This window comes from Haemorhous mexicanus, chromosome 8 (genome assembly GCF_027477595.1).
Source record: "Haemorhous mexicanus isolate bHaeMex1 chromosome 8, bHaeMex1.pri, whole genome shotgun sequence".
In the NCBI taxonomy this organism is placed as follows: domain Eukaryota; kingdom Metazoa; phylum Chordata; class Aves; order Passeriformes; family Fringillidae; genus Haemorhous; species Haemorhous mexicanus.
Window position 1 is genome coordinate 20,505,894 of NC_082348.1, and position 22,093 is coordinate 20,527,986.

The 22,093-nt window shown below is 38.2% G+C and overlaps 1 protein-coding gene across 5 annotated transcripts in view; it reads left to right on the top strand.

Moving 5' to 3' along the window:
• RAPGEF4 (Rap guanine nucleotide exchange factor 4) overlaps window positions 1–22,093 on the top strand; it is a 143,247-nt gene that overhangs the window by 71,190 nt on the left and 49,964 nt on the right. For all 5 annotated transcript variants that reach the window (XM_059853117.1, XM_059853118.1, XM_059853119.1 and 2 more), the window contains 4 exons: window positions 16,753–16,806; window positions 17,101–17,207; window positions 18,812–18,933; window positions 20,359–20,542. In XM_059853117.1, the coding sequence (XP_059709100.1) occupies window positions 16,753–16,806; window positions 17,101–17,207; window positions 18,812–18,933; window positions 20,359–20,542 (467 nt within the window). The remainder of the gene's footprint in view (window positions 1–16,752; window positions 16,807–17,100; window positions 17,208–18,811; window positions 18,934–20,358; window positions 20,543–22,093) is intronic.

Sequence of the window (22,093 nt, forward strand, 5' to 3'; positions counted from 1 at the left end):
GCTTCAGATGAAATTTAATGTATTCCACTCTGGAAATATGAAATGCATGTTTTTCTTTTTTAGCCTGTGGTGAGTCTTTTACAAGTACTCTAATAGATGTTTTTCCATAATTGCTAATTATTTGAGTTTCATCTTCATAGCTTAATTTTTTTCTCCTGTCACATCTATTAGTATTTGATGAGTAACATAAGATTTTTCTTATAATACATGCTTTGGAATTTTCTCGCCATATGGGGATGTTTGGTTTTTCTAGTTCATTAAAATCTACAAAAAAAATTCTATTAGGAGAAAACAACAAAGAGATTCTTTTTACCAAATGTGAATTCATTTGCATTTGGGGGTTACATTATTGCACATCATTTAATGCATTATAGCAGTTAAATTGAGCATAAAATACTGAGAGGGAGTATATTACTGTCCCCAGTTATATTTTGGGGAATGGAAACAAATTCAATTTAGTGCTGTCTTACATAAGGGAAAATGACAGAGCATCAGTCTTTTTAACTAGGACAGACTGGGCTCTCTCACTCTAGTTTTTGAAAATTCCCATGGGGTAGAGTTGCATATGTGAGATGAATGTAACCCTAAGGACAAAATTACAAAATCAATAATAATTTCAAATACGTTTTTGGAAAAGATACAGGAGAGTACTTAGAACGCAAGGGGAGGCCGGGTTCCAGCATGCAGACAGAATAGTTAGTGGTCCTGCTTCCATATTACCAGCAGAGCTGGCAGCAGGGTTGCATGATGCTTTCCACTACAGGACTCTCTTCTTACAATTTGGCCACTTTTTCACTGTTTATGCTGAATTCACCATGCTGAGAGTGTGCTCCTGGCTGATTTTTAAATTGAAATGGATCAAACCTGTCTGACATTGAGCTGGAGGAAAATACATAGCACATACTAAATAGCTTTTTCCAGCTATCCACTGGGAATCCTATCCTTTGGACTAGAAGCTTATCTTTTGGGACTTGTTCGTGCAGTAAGGAGTACCATTTGTGAGCCCCTGGAGAATAACCATATTGTTAACCACTGAAAAATGTCTGTTGAAGCTGGCTCACCAGAGGCTTGGTGCAGTTTCACTGCAAACTTGTGCACTCAGGCTGTGGGCATTTTATGTGCAGAATTCCCACATTCGTGTTTGCTGCTGGGTTGCTTGGGCTTTCCTGTCTCAGTGCCTAACCATGTGGGGTTTCTCTCCAGGGCTTCTTTTAGTTGATAGAGCAGTATTTGACTGTTACAAAGTCAGACACTGATTGAAAGCCAGAGTTGTCTCCCCCGTTCTTTTAGACCCTTTACTGGTACCCAAGGAGGAAGAAGAAGTAGCCTATCTGCTCTGGAGATATAAGGTAGTTTGAAAGAAGAGGGTACTGGAGGAATGAGTTGTGGAGATAAAGGAATTAATGTGGGTAAGGACAGAGGACACAGCCCCATTGAGAGCATTCATCTCCACTCTCTTGTGGACTGCAGTGCTGAATGCTACTTTTTGCTATCAGCAAATGTCTTAAACTCCTTTGCAAATTGTGGGAAGTGTAGAAATGATACACAGAAAGAGGAGAAATTTATGATTTGTAAGTTATTAATTCAAGTAGTATATAGTAAAAAATTGCTAATGATCCAAGATGAAGTTTTATATTCTTTTCCATAATAGAATCTTCGTATTGCAGTTTGCTGAAAGAACCCCCACATCCTTAAGATGCCACACAAAATTCTGCTTGAAAAAAAGGCTAAAAAATTAAGTGCTCAAAAGCAGAGTATTTCCAGAATGGGGGCTGACTGAGCAGTGTTAATGAAGTCCTCTTATCTGTATTTGTTATGGTAAAGACTTTGATTACCTGCTCACATACCTTTTTGCTGTGACACACTGCATTAAAACAATGCCTTACCTCAAAAACCATGCTACCTTTCTTTATGTACAGCTTCACCTCAGTGACTGTTTAAAACATACATGAATTTGCTCCTTCTTCATTGAGAGCATACATCCGTTAAGGGGGAAAATGCTTTTCATCTCCTTTGTACTGAGGAATCCATGCTGAGCACAGAAGACAAAAGCAGACAAAGTTGTGCAAATTCATACAGTAATTCTTGCTATAGGGTGAAGAATATGTATTTTTTTTTAAATCTTTCATGCTGTATTTCCTTTATGTTCCCTATATTGTCTTCAGGTTTTTATTGTGATATAGAGTTGCAGGAGCTCCCCCTTGTGCACGAAGTAATATTTGAAAAAGACATGGATTGAGTTTGTGAAACTTAAGAGGTTGAAAAATCCCCTTTATGTTTTTCATGAAATGTCTCCAAATCCTCTAGACTGGAAGCTTATTGGAAGTGATTTATTTTCAGGTATTTTGTATGCCATAGCTCCTATAGATTGTGCTGCAATACTTCTGTGAAAGTCACCTTTTCATCTATATTCTTTCCGAGCTAATATGACATGGTAAAATATAGATTCCTTTCCTTTACTGAATTTTCAATAAGATGTAGATACCGTGTTGATTTTTATGTATTTAAATAATAGGGGTGATTGTGAAAACAGTATTTTTCTTTTTATTAATTCTTATTCCATTTAATGCAATTACATCATAAAGATCTTAGAGTGGACAGAGAAGGCCATAATCAAGAGTTAATCCTCAAATTATTGCCATTTCAACATTGCCTAGAAATAAACACAACCATTTTACTTCTGATTTCCCTATATTTCAGTTTACTTTTCCTGGATGACCATTGTCAAAGGGAAAGCCTATTGATCTATTCAGTGTATTGTCAAATGCAGACTTTGATAGAGCATTAGAAGAATTCTAAGGGAAATATTTCACATGCTCATGAAACTGTGAGCCAAAAAAAGAAAAAAAAGAGCGCAGGAAAGCAGGCAGTGTTCTATCAAAGTGCAATTGCAAGGTGTTTATTTGAAAGTTGTACCATCTCCATGAAAACTGTGTTAAAGTGTTATTTATTTTCTCTGTGGAGGGTTTATGTAGCTGCCCAGTGATAAATGTGCATTAATTTCTATTCTCACTTGGGTTCTGCACTGGCCAGTTCTCCTATACAATATTTGCATAGGATTAAAAAATAATTCCCTTTTATTTTCTGTTTTTGAAGTGATTTCATGAAAGCACTACATGCAAATATTTCTAAGTAATGTCTTTGCACAGTCCTAACTGTACCCATTAATTTTAGGGGCTACTCTGATATTTTGACACCACTTTCACATATATAAAAGTAATTTGCCTAGAGGTTTGTTCAAGTTGTTAGTTTTGCTCCAGGTGAAAGTGCTTAGGGTTCAATTATTATCACAGCCTGTAACAACTTGGCTAGGGCAGAGGCTCTGCATATAGACCCTGGCAATGAGTCACACCATGACAGCTTATGGCAGGGGAAATACAAAGACAGGAGTTAGAGATGAGTAGGAGTCTGTAAAAAATACATTTTTTGTATGTTAGTAAGGAACTTCATAATGAAAAATGTGAAGGTCTTTAAATGTCAGCAGAGCTCTTTAATGTAAACAAAATTGTCAGTAAGTCTGATGGCTTTCCTAAGTAGACTTTGCATAAATTGTTGCAGAACTGCCAGGGAAAGTTGGGTATCTCCAGTTTCAGCCAAGCAGATGATATAGAGCTTTAGACTTCCCTTCTGAATGTCTTTGTGAATAGCAATACCTCAAAGGAAAGCTTGCCAAACCCCATGTTCTTTTACACTAATCAGCTCCTTGAAAACCTATGAAATATCTATGATTTATGGTTTCTTTGTGTACCCTGAATTCTGGAGGTCCTAATGGCAATTTCTGCTGGAATTGGTTTCTTCTGCTGTGCCTAATCATATGACTGAGCAGACCAATACAGAACTAGGCAGGATAGCCCCAGTATGAAACCTGGAGATGTGGGGAGTGGTTCTCATTTGATCTAGTACTATACAGGAACCAGTAGCGTGGCACTGTGGAGGAAGAGAATCCTTAGTCCAGGCTGCTGTGTATTTTGCCTGTGTACATGGCAAATAACTTAATTCTTTTCAGTCCATACTTAATTCATTTCAAGGATTCCTGAAGCCCTTTAGTGAATTTGGATTAAAAAATTATGGTCTTTCTGTCTGTTTCTTTCATTGAGGAGTTTTCATTGTGGTGGTTCTAATGATAAATAGAGCTGCCTATGATGACATCTCTTGGTAAGAGATGGAGGCAAGACTTCTCTTGGTGGATGAATTAAACTTTTTGGAAACAAGGGCAGAATTTTTCAAGTACAGGACCTAAAGGAATATTCTATTTTAAATTTTATCCCTGTTTTCTAAGAGCAATAATATCAGAATACTAAATATATGTAGGTGTGTTTCAGTCTTAAAATATAAACAACTGCCATATTTATCTCTTGGGAGAAGATGAATAATGGGAAAAATAGTGACTAGTGTCCAATAACATAGTACAGTTGAATTGTCAGCACCTAAAGAGGAAGCCTCCCTTTTCTGTCACAGCTGTAAAACATTGCAGAAGCAGCTACTGCCCTTGACTCAGGAATGGAACACTGAGCTTGGAGAAGTGTGTCTGCTTTGAGAGCTGCAGTGGCTTTCTGAGTCAGTGAAGCTACCTGCAAGATCCAAGTCAGAGTAGTGTGGATTTTATCATAAGGGAGGAGTGAAAAGCTGAAAAATGAGCAGTATGGGAAAGAGAGAGGCTTCCTCTATTACCAGCAGAATAATCCATATACTCAAGTCAGTGCTTGAGCTAACCTGTATGAGTTTTTAGTTTCATGACTTTTATATCTGAATATTAATATATATTAATCTCCACAGTATTTTTTTTGAATGAAGAGTCCCCTTGAAGTGTAATCATTGTTATTTTGATGCTCTCCACTTACGCTGCTGTTCATTTTTATTCTTAGTTTTATTCAGACTTTGTTGCAGTTTGTGTGCATTCCAAAGCCTTGATGTTCTTGTTTGTTTTGGGTGCTTTGAGGCAAAGCAGGGATGGCGTCCTCTACTACAGAGAGCTTTCAGTCAGAGAAAAAATAGAGTGACAGTCAGACAGAAATATGCTGGATTACTTTGAACATCACAAGGCATGAGATTCATGGTTATTTGTATGTTTCTAATGAATTTTCTTATAGGAGCTTATTGTGATCAGTCCTTGGTGTGATGATCCTAGAAGATGCTGGAAGTGGAAGGAAGAAGTTCAGAAATCAATAGAAATATGCAAAACTAAGTGATATGTATTTCTTTGGTAGAATTGTATTTTGGTGGGGATCTAACTCACACTGCTGGCCTCTTTCAGTGTATCAGTGTAATCAAGTACTGACCCATCTGGTAATCTCACAAAAGGGTTGTGGAGGTGCTTGGGGTAGCACAGGGAAGGCAGTTTGGCTAAAGAGAGATTTTTCCTTTCAGACTTCTCTTGCCTAGCTGCATGAGTGATGCTATTGTAGTATATATAAATAACCTAAATAATGGAAAAAATAACATAAATTTAGAAATTATTAAAATCTTTAAAGTACTCATTATTGTGAATTAGGTGTGGGACCATCTTTCCACAGGAGCATCACTCAGTTCCACTTGTCTGAGAGCCCAGCCTACTGCCTTCTCTGCCAGTGCTGGCAAGGGCAGTCTGCGAATATGCATTGTGGAGTCACATTTGATGACTCTTGCTTCTTGACTGTGTTTTCTTTGAGATTCTGTCCCAACCCCTAAAAAACATGCACATATACTCCATTTATCTCTTGCAGCTGAAAGACAGGAAGAGTGGGTAATTATACTGAGAAAAACGATAGTCCCTTTCAAGGTTCATGTCTTCAGACAAGTCAAGCGTATACAAGTAACACATTTGGCACTTATATTTGAAACAGCAAAAGGAATTTTTTTGAATCTTGTAATTATTTTCTCAAGTTTGGCAGAAAAATTGGATCAGGGATCTTAAAATCAGATTCTTTCTAGTCACTCATATTGCCTCTCACAGAGCATTTTGACTGCCTGTCCTGCAATGCATGCTGGAAATTGGTATTCCACAAAGTCAATTATAGTTCTGAGCCAGTAAGAAGTAATCAATGTGTCTGATCTGATCATTTAGCAGCATCTTTTTTTCTTGTGTATGGATGACAAAAATTTGAGAGGTTAATAAATAGTGGGAAAAAGCTGTCCAATGATTTTGTTCTTTCTTGTGTTAGCTAGTCAAGAGCAGAAGCCTGTTGTGCTGGCTGCACACAAATAGCACCACAAGTGTCCAGTTTGTGGAGCTCATTGAGAGCCATTCCAAGTCAGAATTGCAGCCGCAAAAATGTCAGATCTCTACAGCAGAGGTGAAAATGTAATTGGGACTCTTAGCACCCGTGAGGTTAAGGATAAAGTGCTGTTGAGGTATTTATGATTTATGACTTTCATTATTTATTCTCTTTGTGAATTTCCTTCTGAAAGAAGGCTTGGCACAAGACTGTGAACGTGTTTGATCTTTGGCTACCTTATCATCAGTGATGCAGCTGTCTTAAAATTAAAGATAGCAGTTAGTGAGGAAATACAAATACATGTAGCTGAGTTGAATTCTAAAGAAATCAAAAAAATACTTAATTTAGGCTCCAAAATAAAATTTCAAAAAAATCAGCTTATTTCTAATACAGATTAATACCCTGTTTTTAATTAGGATTTCTCAGACACACTTGTTTTCATCTTAGTAAATGAAATTATTTATAGCCAATTTGTTTAATAGTCTTCAATATTAACTGGATGGAGAAAAAGCCAGTACCTTAGCAGAAGAATTATGATTATGTCTTCGTAAACCTCCAGTACTGCTCTGTCCATCCTCACTCTTTATAGTCACTCTCTAGAACAGCATTTTCACACCGAATTTTCATTTTCATTATTTGCTTAATGTGGTGCAACAGTTGTTATCCTTTACACAATCCACTAAGGGTCACTAAAGAGTTAATTAAACCAAATAAGATTTTGAGATTGTGTTCAGAAAGGGGGTGAGTTGTTGACAGATGGCAGGAACAGAATTTCACCTGGACAAAACAATACTTTTAGCAATAAAATGAAAATCAATGCCAACATTGAAGAGAAATGGGAAAAAGGGGATAAATTACAAAATACATACAATAGGTGCTCTTCCTTTTCACAAGGATGGCACTGGTTCTGTGATATCTCTAAAAGCCAGACATCACAGAATTTGCACAGCTTGGGCTACATACTGAGAGAGGTAAAAAGAGGTCATCTCTTTCAGAAACATGCTGTGGTGAATTGGGATGTAAAGAGATGTGGTTAGCTGGGGAAAATGTCAGGTAGAGTAATTTTGCCTCTCCTTACCCATCTTGGGTTAATTACTGCAGTGTCCTGTGTGCAATTTGTGGAGGCAGTTTTTTTCTCAAGTTGGAATAAAGATTCATTTACCAACAGAAGCATCTCAGAGTATGTTTAGAAATGTCCATTCCTCACTAGTTAATCAGGGAAGATGAGCTAAATTCAAAATAAGAAAAAATGAACAGGCCTGGTTTATATAGTAGCAAGTTAGGCAGCAGCAAACTCTGTAAAAAATTAGAAAGAGAGACAAAGAAAATTTGCAAATATGAAATATTTACTATTTTCCAATTAAAATAATATTTTGTTCTAATTGACAGGAATTAAAAGTATTACTCTTCTGCTGTTTAATCAGAGAATATCTACTGTTCACACAAATGCACATTAAGTCAATATTGGTATTTTATTTACTGATTATTCCCAATGCACTATGGAATAAATGTGAAAAACAGCATATTGATCTGTCTTGTTCAGATCAATAATTTGATTCCAAATGCCTGTTTTTAATCAATGCAATTACTGACACTCTAGAGAGAACTGAATGGACTGATTAGTTAATACAGCAGTGATGGTTTCTTTTCATGCTAGTTAAATGTGTGAGACCACAATTGGATTTTACCATAAAATAAAAAAAAAGCCCTTAACCTACACAGCCTGAGGAACTTGGATTAGATAGAGTAGGTAGCATGGTTCAGCACATCAACACCCACCACTTTGACAAGCTTTTTGTAGACATCAAGGGAAATAGAAGTTTTAAGGAAGATAAGAAGGTTGTTTTGTGGATATTTGTCAAGAGCAGAATGCATATCTTTTCCACTGACACACAAATATGTAAATTAAACCAGTGCTTGATGGGTTTTTTTATGTTTATGACAGAAGACTTAAAACCATTGAAGTAGAGAAGTACCTGGCGGAAAGAAGAATGTTTGTGCGTTTTGCAAAATGTGTCCTGATCAAGCCATCAGTTTTGGATTTCTTTTCTCTGTTTATTTTCATATTCTGCAGAAACAACCGTTTACCTTTTTAGGAAATATATTCCATGTGGATGGAAAACATCAATACAGATCAATAAAAATCTCCTGAGAAGTAGGACACCAGAAGGTGTTGCACTGGATATTATTAGATTATTCCTTCTCAGTTTTGTTTTTAGCAAAAAATGATTTCTGAAAAAGATGATAGGAAGAAGAAAGAGGAGTAGATAGGGAAGCTGGACTCTGAGGCTCATGTGCTGCACTCCTTCAATGTTTCTTCATTTCATGTACTTTGATACAATGCACTGTCCTGAACTTGGAGAATAAGGAACATAAAATCACCAGAAGAAGTATAAAACAGGTTTAAATTAACTTCTCTTGTCCACTTTCCAAAGGCTTTACCTTGTTGCTGACCTCTCCAGGGAATTCAGGAGGTAGACCTTCAATGTCTCACTTTGATGACTCTTTCTTTCTGTGTTCAAAATAATTTGAAATTTCTCAGCATGAATTTGTAGACACTAGACTTCCAAGATTCCAGTTGCAGCATTCAGCAGTGTTTTCAGTTGCTTATTCTCATCATTTGTTGAAGTTGTGGTAGATAATGTTGTCCCCATTTTACCATGGAGAGGTTGAGACACTCAGAGGTGCAGTGACTGGTGGGATCACACAATGCATAAACTGCTGTCACCCAGGAGGCAGTAGTCCTCTTGCCTCACTTGGCTAGTGTTTTGACTGCACTGAAGTGAAGAATTTTGGCACTAATTTTAACAGGTTCATGGTTTTACACATAATTCAAACCTCCAGGTTTTGGTGCCCTTAGGTTTGACATGAAATCACTTAATCTAAAATTTCACTACCTCATCCTCAGAAGGCAGTTCTGGCATCTGGATGTAACTGAAACCTAGGAGAGCCCATCCAATCTTGTTTTCTAGACAGAGTACCTTCTGGGACTCTTGAAGGTAGGAGATGCTTGCCAAAGTTAAAAAGATACTTAGAAATAAGTGAGTTAAATCCTCCAGAATCTCAGTCATCTTCAACATCCCTTCAGTTTGTCTTTTGAATAAATGCTGTGTGCTTAGAGCATGCGTGAGAGACAGACCTTAAAAACTGGAAACTTTGCTGCCTAATATTTATTGTACTTGTAAAGTCTTTGTCATTGTAGCTTGTTTCTAAAGAAGTAAGCAATTTCAGGTAAGCATACTTTTAAAGCCATGGGCCCTAAGAAACTAGTAGTTTGCATGAGAGACAAAAAAAAAAAAGTTTTATTCTTTTGTATGTTAAAGAAATGCAGGAGCAGAGAAACCCTGACAACACTGGCTTGAAACTCGTTATGATAACTGTAGTCACACCTCTCTCAGAGTACTGAGAATGCTCACAGCAGAGTTAGCATTTTCTGACATTTTATTCAATGCAGGCAGTGTAGTTACAGCAGCTGTTTCATTGTAGCAGGGAAGTAGAAAAATGACGGGAAAATAAGACATCATTAGCCATGTTCTGGGGGGCTTTGTGCACTGGTCATAGTCTGTTTCAATATTCTTTTTCCCTTTGACATTCACAGTGAAGTGTCATTTTTGGTAATGGCTGAATCATTTTGTGTTAAAAGGAGGGGCATTTATAGTTTGTCGAGGAAACATTGTAGAAGTGTTAATAATGTGAATTCAATTTAACTTCCTTAAATAAATTTGCTACACTGAATATTTGAGAATTTAAAGAACACATTTTCCTGTTTATGCTATTAAAAAAATGTAGATTACTAAAGAAAAGCAATTTTAGAATGTATTTTAAAATACAGCATAGTCTTCACATTGTATTCCATTTAAAGAACACAGATTTTAAACCAGTCATCATTACTCTGAATATTTTGATAGTAGCCCATTTGCTGAGGGTATTCAAAGCATTTTACAAAGGTAGAAATTATTAGTATTCCTCTCTCCAGAAAGAGGAATATGAAACACACTGTGATTAGGTGATTTGTGTAAGGTCATGCAGCCAGAAAAAACCAGAATAAAACTGGGCTGTCTGGCCCTGACAATTTCTACTAGGCTATTTTGCTTAGTTTAGATAGTTTGTAGTTCAATTATGGGTTTTTAGATTACAGGTGCTATAGCTTTATGAAACTCAGAAGATTTTTGAAATTTGATAATTCTTCCCTAATTTTGCAAGCATCCTGTTACTGTGTGTTCATCCAATCCTACCTTGCCATTCTTCCTGTTTTGCTGTTTACAGATGTTTGTTGAGAAATTAGAATAGTTGTCTTCTGTGAGCATTGGTGACTTGAAGATCCTTTGGTAGTACAGTTTGAGACTGTCTAGAGTGGTCCTTTTAAAACAAGTGATCTTCTTGGGTAATTTGGCCTTTGTTAGTTGCCAAGTATTTGTTCATTGCGAAGTTCCCTACAGACCTGGGATGAGGTCAGTAATTGTCTGTTTTGGGCTTTTCCAATTAGGAGATGTGAGCAGGTACTTTGCTTTTTTGACTGCCAGTGATGTCTTGTGGAGCACAGGCTGGTTCTCCCAGCTGTTGCATATGTTTGTGAGGAGAGTGAGGAGGAGAATTAATTGTTCACAGCATGATAGGAGTGATGATTGCATTTCTGTTTACATTTTTCTTTTGTTTTCTGAGGGTGCGTAGTGAATCTCCCTGTATGGGCCATTGATCTAAGAGCTGGGGGCTTCCTAGTGATTTCAGTGGGATTTGGGTTGCACCATAAATCACCAATAGTGGTAAATACTGAGGATGTAAAACAGGCCTCTCTTAGTGAGGTGCTGTTGCTGCTGTCACCTTTCAATGTGTGTGTGGCTTTTGTCCTTTGTTTGTTCTGGATCCCCTTGGCAGCCAGCAGGAAAACAGATGTCACTTGCAATTCTTTTCAGTTCCCCAGCTGAAAATAAAAGGATCAACAGTAGCGCACAGGTTTATCGGATCACCCGGTAACATGCTGTGGTTAACTCCAATCAATACTGAAACTTGTTCTCTGTTCAGAGATGAGCTACACTGAGGTCATGTGAAAAAAAGTGATTCATTGGCTTTTACTTTATTTCACCTTAGTTCTATGCAATACCCATATCCTGTGTTTGCATTTGAGAATAGTAAATTAAGTTCCCTTCATCACTTGATTTTACAGATACAAATTGCTGTGGATCTAAAGCATTCATTCATATGTAAAGGTTCAGAAACATCCCTTTACAGCTATTTAACAAGGGGAATAGAAAAATCTATTTTTGTAAGAGATGTTCTTGGATTTTATTAAGCAGATTCAAATAAGTTGACAAATACAGATCTCATGGTAGGTCACTATTATTGTTGTTCATTTTATTATTTATTTGTCTGCATATTGCTCAGTGATGTAAGAAACACTAAAATAAAGACAGGCCTTGCCCTATAGCTTGAAATCTAAGGCCTATTTCTCCACAGATTAAATGTGTGCATAAAATTATACACATGAATAGTCCTATTTAAATCTGTGATATTGCTCTCATGCATAAATATTTGAATCTTGAAAAGAATGGAGGCTAAAATTATTGCTTTCTCTGCTTCACCCCAATTTAAATAGGGAGTTTTGTGATTGGCTTTGTGAAGGGTTTGTTTGAATGGCTCAAATGTGAATCCATAAATGTACAGATAGGTAGTTTGTCAGTGTTAATGCTAAAAGCCTTTTTACCACAGTTTCTCATAATGATTTTCTGCTTTTCCCTACCAACACCAGCAGCTTTCCCTTCTCCACCCTCCATACCCATATGACCTTGTGCCCTACAGGGAAGATCAGCAGGTCATAGCAAACTGTGTGTGGAAGGAAAGCTAAGAGCAGTTACACTGGTCACTCCTGTGGCCAGGAGGTGAATAATAGTTTGTAAACTATTGTAATTGCCTTGTTATCTGAGCTCTTTGCCTCATAACTTTTCCCTTATTCAGAAGTGCTGAAAAATGGGATCACCAAGGACCTCTCTTCTATATGTATGTACTTTAGTCTCATTAATTCTTCAAAGATACCAGTATGTGTTAAGTCAATTAAACACTCTCCTCACTCTCTGCTGTTTTACTGGGAGAGCTATTTTTTTTTTTTTTTTTTTTTGTTTTTTTTTTGTTATAAGTGCTCTCTAAGCAATCCTTAATGAAAGATCCAGGATTTTAAAGATTCACAAAACACTTCTTGGTCTTTAGCCAAGCTGTGACTGTCCCTTACAGAATGCATTTTTTTTCTGATGGGAAGTTGTTGCTTGAGCCCAGTATCTCCTATTAACTGACTGATGTTACATTTCTCTGCCTTTAAAATTCGTGTTGCCTTTCTATAGTAAACTCAGGCCCTGTGTTTCCATTTATTGCATTTCAGCTAATCACTAGTGCAGCCAGAGCTCACTGCAGCAGGTTTGAAAGGCTGTAACTTTGGGGACTCTTTGCTGGGCATGTCTTTTGGATGATGATGGCATTGTCCCTCGGGAGGAATGACTGTCCGGGCTCGCTCTGTCCTTGCAAATTGCACATACCATGTAGTGAGGCTAAAAACTATTCAGGAAAGCATCGAGTCCATCCCCAAGCCACATGCACACTATAGCAGTGTCACTGCTGACAGACTCCTTGTGTATCCTCCCAAAGATGGAGGAACCAGACCTCTCTGGCAATCTGCCAGTGTTCACTGTCCACACTGTGAGGATAGCTTCAGTGATGCCTAAACTGAATCTTTCTTAGAGCAATTTGAATTATTTCCTGGTCTCTGCATGATGGACTAGGCCACTTCTTTCTCCTTTTCAAAGGCCTTTTGAATCTGAAGACTTTTTTTAATCACACCTCTGCTAAGATTTACCTTTTCCTTAGCTTAACAACTTTGATTATTTATGTTGTGGTTTCTGATTATTCTTGTTGCTTTCCTCTAAATTCTGTCCAGCTGATTTAGATGCTTTTGGAGTAAAATGGGCAAATGAGACACTGTGCTTTATATTAGGTCTTAGCTAGGCTGACTAAAGCAGAACACCCTTATGTATCTAATATATTACTGCATTCCAGCACACTTTTGCTGCTTTCACACAAGTATGGCATTGTTTATTCAGTTGTGTTTAATATTTAAATACTTAAAACATTATAAGCATTTTTTCCTTTTCTGTGGTACTGCACTAGGACACTTGTTCCCTATCCTGTCTTTATTTATCTGATTCCACCCACTTCAGAAATGTAGTCATCATTCTGTGTTGCATAAAAGCATCATTTTTATGCCAATGTTACAACTGTTTCCTATTGTAAACTTATTCTGCAATGTGTGTGCAATGCCTTCCATCCTGAAGTTTCCTGCAGAATCAATAAAGGTGTATTCTGCTTCATCCCATCTTAATATTTAATATTATCAGATGCGATATATTCTTGAATGCTGCTTTGAACAGACCTCTGGTATGACTGCCAGTTTCACTTTGCTTCACTGGTGATTGATTTCAAAATGCACTTTTCCAACTGACTTTGCACCTATTTTTAAGAATTTAATCTGACTGTTGCAGAAGAGAATATCTGATGAGAAAGTGCTAAAGCCTTACTAAAGAGTTGAAAATCTACTGTGTCTTGTCTAATCTATCAGTGTTGCTACTCGATCATGAAAAGAAATTAGATCAGTGTGGCATAATCTGTTCTTGGTTAATATACATCACATCTGACTCATCTCCCTGTTCTTTTCCAGGTGCTTACAAATTGACTTTTTCTAGGAAGACTTTAGGCTGACATCTATATTTTTTCAGCTTCTCCTTTTCTGTCTTCAGCTGCCTTCCTTAGACCCCAAAAGTGGCTGTTGATGGTTCAGAGATGGATGCAGCCCTCTTTAAGTTTCTTCATGCTCTTCAATTAACTGCATGAAACTCTACAAAGCCAATCTGAAAACAGCTAATTTATGTTTTTGTGGTTTTATTCAAGGGTGAGATTTCACTCCTGTCACTTTACTACTTAGGATATTAACCATCTCTCTGCCACTGATCTTTCTAATAAACATTAATTAAAAATAGATCAGTAGTTTCTGGCCTTCCTTAACGATCTGTAAATAGATTTCCCTCTGTTAAACAGTAGCTCAGCACTGTTTGTTTTCTTTCTTTTACTACTAATGTATTTGTGGAATATTTTGTTACCTCTTTACATTTCTTGGCAGGTCTGTTTCATTTTAAACTTTTGCTTTTCTAATTCTGTCTTTTGTTACTCATTTATACTTGCTTTCTCTAGGCTCCCTCTTTTCTCCTTTCTGTGTATTTCCTTCTTGTGTGTCAGTAAAGAGTTCTTTCTTTAGCTGTGTCTTTACTTCACCTTCTAGTTAAGTTCTAGTATCTATTGTATGTATGATTAATATGCTCTCTTTAAGTAACTGCCAGCTCCCATTAACTCATTTTACCTCACACTTGTTCCCCCATGACCCACTCCAGGAATATAGCTATCAGCATTCTGTTTTTATGGAAACTTTTCTTCCTAGTCCATTGTGTCTGCTTTGATGCTCTTTCTTCCTTCTGTAAAGTTCTGACACGGGATCATTTCATGATCACCTTCACCCAAGTTGTGTTCTATCTTTGCAGCTGATCCTTCTGTATTGGTCAGGGTGTAGGTGAACAAGCCTTCCTGCTGCTTTCTGGAGATTCTTGTGCTGTATCTTAGCTTTCACCTTTTTGGGTTGAATCAGATTTCTTCCAAATGCTGTCTTATATTCTGTTTTGATTCGGTTGGGAGATTTATTTAAAAATCTTCATCCATGTTCAATTTTTCACCTATTAGTTTATGCATTTTTGTTAAAACTTAATTGAAACTCCAAAGAACAAAAAATGTGCATTTGTTTCTTCTAGTCTGTTGCTCTAAAAATCTCCTGTATTTTTTATCTTACATATTTTATCTCTCCTCTAAGTATATTCCTAACTAGAATTAAAATCTGGAAGCTAGATTAAGGATATTGTACCTGTTTGAGATTGTTATTCTATGGTTTTGTTTTCATTAGAGTCATCTTTGAAATTATTTTTTGCTATTCTTTACCAATATTAACTGCAAATATAGACTATCTAGAGCAGATTCCATACAGTTCCAGAAACCAAGAAATATTGAGGGATGTGCTACTGCTCTTCTGGCTGGACAGAAATGTTTGGAACTTACATGAGTTTATGAAAAATTGTTGACTTATTAAATGGGAAAACTCAGGAATTCCATTTTAATTGTATTGATATGCCTTTTCAGAGACTTCTGGTAAGGTGTGAATAGAAACAAGAACTTTGTATTGGTTTCCATATACAGGCCTACAGATTTCTGTCATATGCTTCCCTCGTTTTCCCCTTCCCACCATAGTTTCCTGGCCGTTTTTAGCTCTTAGCCCTATTTGATGACGACAAGGACTTTGTCACATCACTGGAACCCGAGGGAGCTCATGGGCAGATGCCCAGTTTAGGGAAGCTGGTTACCTCAGCCCGGGAGTGCCTGGCGCGTGTTTCACCGGATTTACTTCTGCCCTGGCTGCCTTGGCTTTGCCCTAGGGCTGTGAGGGACCGTGGCTGCCAAGGGCCAAGGTGCAGCACCTTGTGGGAGAGCTCTGCTCAGCCTGATCTGCTGTCAGCCAGCCCTGAGCGCCAGCCAAAGTCAGCCCCTGTGTGTGTCCTGACACTGCCCACTCAAAGTGAATTTGGTCCATGCTGTTAACTACCAGGCCCAACGAGCCAAAGGTCTTCCCATCATTGTCACGTGGCTGCTGAAGTTCTCTCTTGCTCTCCTTTGTCTCCATTCCTACTTCCTTTAACCTTCCACTTTCCTTTTCTCTCTGTGTTGTGCCATCTGCTCCCTGTCTCCCTCTTTCACCTGTTTGTTATGTGCCTGTTTTCCCATTTCTCTCATCCCCTTCTCTCCTTCTCCCCTGTAGAGCCCCGATGGTCTTTCCTTTCACTCTTCCCTTTGTAGAACCAAGCCACTTGCTTTGTTCTTTCCTTTTTTCTTCACCAGCCCCAGTCCTTGCCTGGGTCCCTGCGAGTGGCCTGCGTGCCTCTGCATTTCAGAGAGCGGCTATAAAAGGGTTGCCAGCTCAGCCTGGTGATAATTTAGAAAACACAGAGGAAGAAGAGCTCTATCTCCATTCCTGTTTCTTGTGCTATGCTGTAAGGGAGAAAAGAGCTGAATAGAAAAAGGTGCTGAAGGAGGAGAGACTTTCTATCATGGGGGGCTGAATGGCAGAGCAGATGTGTGTGGGGGAGCGCTGTTGTGCAGGGCAAAGAGGTAACAATGCTTGTGTGTGCTCAGATCTGGTGTGATGTTCAGCCATTGCCCATTTCATTAGTACTTTGCAAAGTTTAGCACAGATTTGTTATTCATCTTCACATGTCATGTCAGTGTTTTAATTTGCTGAGCCTGAACAACCAAGTTTGCCTTTAGGATGTGTTCAGAAGCTTTTTATGTATTCCTATGTCCTGAGCAGAACTTGGACTTCCACATTATTCTTTGTTATTACAGCTTTTTTTTCATTTTATTTACTTTAGTCTTTATTTTTCTGGTCAACCTTAAAAAAATTATTTAATTTCATTTTATTTTTCAGACACCTCTTATTGATCCTCACATCCCACATCATCCTACTAAAATCATTACACAGGTAATAGAACGTAGGTGTGCTGTAGAGCCAGGCCTTTAGACAAATGGAAATAACTATTTCAAACAGTGTAATATGAATCAGTTGAAGTGATGCTTTCTGTTAGATGTGCGAAGTCTGTGAAACTTAAAATCCCAGCTATATACTACATTGCCCTGCAAAAGTAAGCCTCTGTGCAAGAGGACATTTAATTCAGGAAAAAGAGCATTTGTGTTTTGTTTTGCAGATAGCAGTACAGATTCCAGAAAGTTTAAAATCTGTGTTTCCTGGTCTTTCTTTTTCTCCATGATCACCAAGGTTCCTTCGGAAAAGATCCTTAGAGCTGGAAAGATTTTGCGAAATACAATTCTGTCCCGAGCTCCTCACATGATAAGAGATCGTAAATATCATCTGAAGACTTACAGGTGTGTGAACTGATTGTAGAGAGGTCTCAGAATTTTTATGCCTGCCATTCTCTGATTTGTCATGTATGCCTTACCATACTTGCAGGTCTCAAAAGGTCTGAAATTATTCTGTGATGCTATTTGAGTTGGATGTTATGCCGTCTTTAATGGGCCTGGTAAATCCTTTCAGAAATAATTTGACTGGAAATTGAGTCTGTGATTGTGGAAAGAGCATTCACATACCAACACTCTTCCAAAGCATAGTTAATAGCATAGCTAGCTGGAATATTATGTGTAGTACCAAGTTAAAATGAAGATTCTGTTCTCTTTGTATATCAGTAAGAGATAATAGAAAAGTTTTTTAATATATTATGTTCCTGTACTGATTGCTACAGAAGTCTTGCTCACTGTGGCATTCTGAAAATTCACCTGGTGAGAAACATTCCTGATGCAGATTTGCTGCTCTGTTTAATTTTTTTTTCCAGTGTATTGCCAGGCTCTCTTGTCTTCCTGTTGGTGGCAGCACAGTCTTGCTGAAGTGGGATAACAATGGCATTTGTAGAAAGAAATCTGCCTGCAAGGTGTCAGGATCTACCTACTATTGGCTTAAGAAACAATCAGTTTGTTTTAGTGTCTAATGTTTAAATAAAATACCTAGTTCATTATTCAGAGTGGTTTTAAGTAAAAATTTTTTTTAAATCTCTGAGTGTGTCTTTTTCTAAATAGTAAATCAATATGTTGCTGATCTTCATTTGAAATAAATTCATTGATTTTTTCATATTTCAGCCTAAAATGTATTTAATATACAAAGGTATTTGCCGCTTGTGAGTTGATTCAAGAATATGTCACAATGTGACATTGCTGATTGGTCTAGAATAACAAAAGAGCATAGATGATAAATGAAGAGCAGTGCTGGTCCAAACAACTGCACCATTTTCTCTTACAGAACTGGGAAAACTCTTACTGTTCTGCTGAGCTAGGGGGATAAGGAATTTTACTAAGTGACCATGTGGCTTTTAGCTTTTTTAATCCTTTTTGGCTGTTCTCCAGAACTTGAGACCTGCTCTTGTCTGCCTCTGGGTCAGTCAGGAGGTGCAAGGTTACCAAGCCCTCACATGAGAGAGCCTCAGGAGCACTGTGCCAAAACCAGTGTCTCCAGATACAGTGTGACAGAAGTTTGGTTACAAATGCAGGAAACTCTCTTAGCGCTCACTCTTCCTGTGGGGGCTGCCCTGGCATAACTTTTACAGTATTAAATTTCTGTTTTCATACAAGATTCTGAAAAGCATGAGGCTTTTGGTATCCCATGGTATACAGAGGTTTCTTTTGAAAACTGGGTTGGAGGTTGTTGCACTGGTGCTATAGGTTTTGTTCCAGCTGTCACAGGTAGATAGATCCTCTGCATTTCCCAAAACACTTGTTTTGCTAAGGTGACCTTCTTAAACTGGACACCTTCACTGGTACTTCAAGCATGTGTATGTAGATGGTGACATGGGGTTTTCTACAGGGAGATTTAACTAAGTCTAATACAGAGTTTAGGGTATCACTGCTGTTGGCAGTCACTGTGTGCAGTCTCTCTCTTGGCAGGCTTCCTTTTCATTCCTGTCTGTGCATCTGTCCTTCAGGCAATGCTGTGTGGGGACAGAGCTAGTTGACTGGATGATGCAACAAAGTCCTTGTGTCCATTTACGAACCCAGGCTGTTGGCATGTGGCAAGTACTGCTGGAAGAAGGTGTTCTTAACCACGGTAAGATAAAGAAAATCAGTATCTTGACTAAAATATGGGCACTGAACATCTCTGTATTCTTTTGCATGGGAAAGAAAGGGATCATGAGCCTAAAAGAAATGCCACAGAGCAGCCTGTTCATTCATAAGTGCAGGTGCAGCACACAGGCTCTATTCTTTGAATCTTGCTGCCCGTATACTTTTTTAACTTATGACCATATTGCATCATAAATGAACAATTTATAATGATAGCTCTAATTATACTTAGGAGTACACTGGGTTGTGCTTATATTGTTAGAACTGGGTAGCACTCAGGCCAAAACCAAGGGATGTATTACCATACATCTAACCAAACTAACCTTCATCAAAGATTTGCAGTATTTAGAAGTGAATGTGAGTATTTGTGTTTGCTCAGATTCACCATTTTGGATGATTTCCATTGGTTTTGGAGGGGTTCCCAAATTCAGCATACCAGATATTCCAGTGCAGAAATCTGTGATTTTATATTAGCTTTCTGATTGCATTTTACATTGAGTTTCAGTTTCCAATTGGCAGGATTTAGTTGGTAACAGGATATTACAGCCCTCAAAAAGGGTAGGTTTCTAAAGCAATATTCATATTTGAAGCTTTGCATATACATTTTTAATAAATGTAGAAGAGCAGCTCTATTACAGCAAACTTGCATTTATTGTCTGTTGTGCTTCCCATATCCCAGGGAGAAATTTCCATACAGGGAAGTCAGCTTGTTTCCACTGCTGCCTTACCCTAAGGGCTCTAACTTGAATTCCTGCCATATATTCCCTTGAACTCTCCAGGGAAAGCTAGTGCAAGCTGCATCACAGTATCCAACTCAACACATCACTCTTACTTGGAAGACCAGTGGTTTGCAATATCATACTGTTACTTTAGAGATCTTCTCTTGGCAGTTCATCCATTAAGTTATTCCACCAGGACACAGGTCAATGAACTTGCCCCTAGGATTACACATTGATGATACACATTTCTGCTACATCACAAGGAGTTTAGTTGCTTTTGCTACCTTTTTTCAGCCTGTCTAAATATGTAGAGCAAAGTGTTTGTGCTAGAGAATACCTCTTAAAAATTCATATTATAACCATTTTCCCCAGTGTAATTTGTTTGATTAAATGAAGTAGTTTCAAACAATATGAAAACAGAACTGATAAAAAAACATTGACATCTCTATGCTTGTATTTATACACACCCACAACACATTTATATGGAAGCCTTTTGGATAGTATTTGTAGTACACAATGTAAAAGTGTACCCTTCAAGCTGCATGCATCAGAAATAGTTTCATGCTCTTAGAGTTTTTCTGTAGCTTTCTGTCCCTTCTTAAATAATCTATCTGTAACAAACACAATACTACCCAGCAAACAAGGTTTACTTCATTGAGGAGTGTTCAGGATTTGATGTGTTATGTTTTCAGTGGACCAGGAACACCACTTTCAAGACAAATACTTATTTTATCGATTTTTGGATGATGAGCGTGAAGATGCCCCTTTGCCAACTGAGGAGGAGAAAAAGGAGTGTGATGAGGAGCTGCAGGATACTATGCTGCTTCTCTCTCAGATTGGGCCAGATGCTCATATGAGGATGATTCTCAGGAAACCGTAAGCAGAATAATGAGTTAATATTATGGGTCTTCCTTGTGACATGGAAACAAGAGAAACCTACATTGATTATCAGCCTTTTTTCAGACAGCTTTATAGTGACTTCAAAGCCAGTATAAACTCTGTTTAACCCTCCCTTGAAGGCAAGCATTAAGCAGGTAGGGTTTAGTGGCCACGGCAGACATATTTTACTGCTAATTAAATGCACTGAGAATGAGGAATAACTTAAGCTCACCTTCACTGAAGATTTACTTGTAAGGGACCATTCAAGACAGGCAAGTACACAGGGCTGGATCCTGCTACCTTGAGGCCATTGGCAAGGTTTGTCTTTGCTATGGGAGAGGAGTGGGCCCTGCTTACAGTGTGAGAACACTTTTCATAGTAAAAGATTTTTGAATCACCTAACCCAAGTGCTTGTTCTGTTTCCATCTGTGTCCTTTCCAGGCTCCATTCCTGTTGAGATCGCAAGCTCGTTTCAACAGCACTTTTCCAAAAACTTGCTAAAAGTGTTGAATTTCAAAAAGTGCCATCAAACAGTTGTGCTTATAAAAACAGGAAACCCTGTCATGCAGCAATAAGTTTGAAGTACAAATTTTATTTCTTCTCCTTGTTAGGGATCTAGTCAGCACAACCAAAATAGCACTTGCTCCCTGTCACACGAAATACATGGACAAGCCAGACTGAGAGCAGAGTGTTTCCACACACCCTTAGGGTGTCATGGAATTGAGATCTCTTACCCTCGCACACACGTCCTGTGCCCTTTCCACTGAGGAGCAAAAGTGAGCTTTTGCCCCTCTGAGCAGACACCAGTCATTGGAGACTGAGCAGTGCTATGTGTGCTGGGACCCTGCTTCTCTGCCCTCTGTCCTTTGTCTCAGGCCAGCTGAGCAGGTCATCTCGTGGAGAATTTCCCTTTCGCTTGTCGTGGGTTTTGGCTGCCCACTACATTTGCTTTCTGTCATGACTTCCAAAACAGTAAGTTTACACTAGCAAGATAAATATTGATTATCATCTGGACTGCTTACAGAGGGCTGAAAGGCTGGAAGGATGCTTTGGAAAGTACTGCTCTTCTCTCTGTATCATCACTTACACAGCATCACCTGAAAGAATACTAATAGGAGATTTTTCATGTAATATAGTGAGGAGAAAGAGGTTTTCTCAAGACTAATATTCATCTGACATTGTTCCCTATCCCTTAAAGGGCTTATTTTTGCAGCCCTTTGCTCACTGAAGTAACCTTGTACTGCCAGAGACCATATTAACTACTGTTCTAGTATTCAGTTTACATATGTAATGATTTTGTTAGTTGAAAATCCTCCCTGTACTGAGCTGTAGCAAAGCTGTTAAAATCTCCATGAATCCTCAGAGGCCTGCTAGTTTTGACTAGACACTGTTACAGCTGTCAAAAGTTCAAAGGAATTGTCAAGGCTTCAGAGATGCTGACTCTAGCTGACCTGAGCAGGACCCACAATTTTCAAACCAACACAGCTGCATTTTATAACAGTAACCGTTTCCAGAGAGGTTGCAGAACTCTGATAATTACCCTAAAAG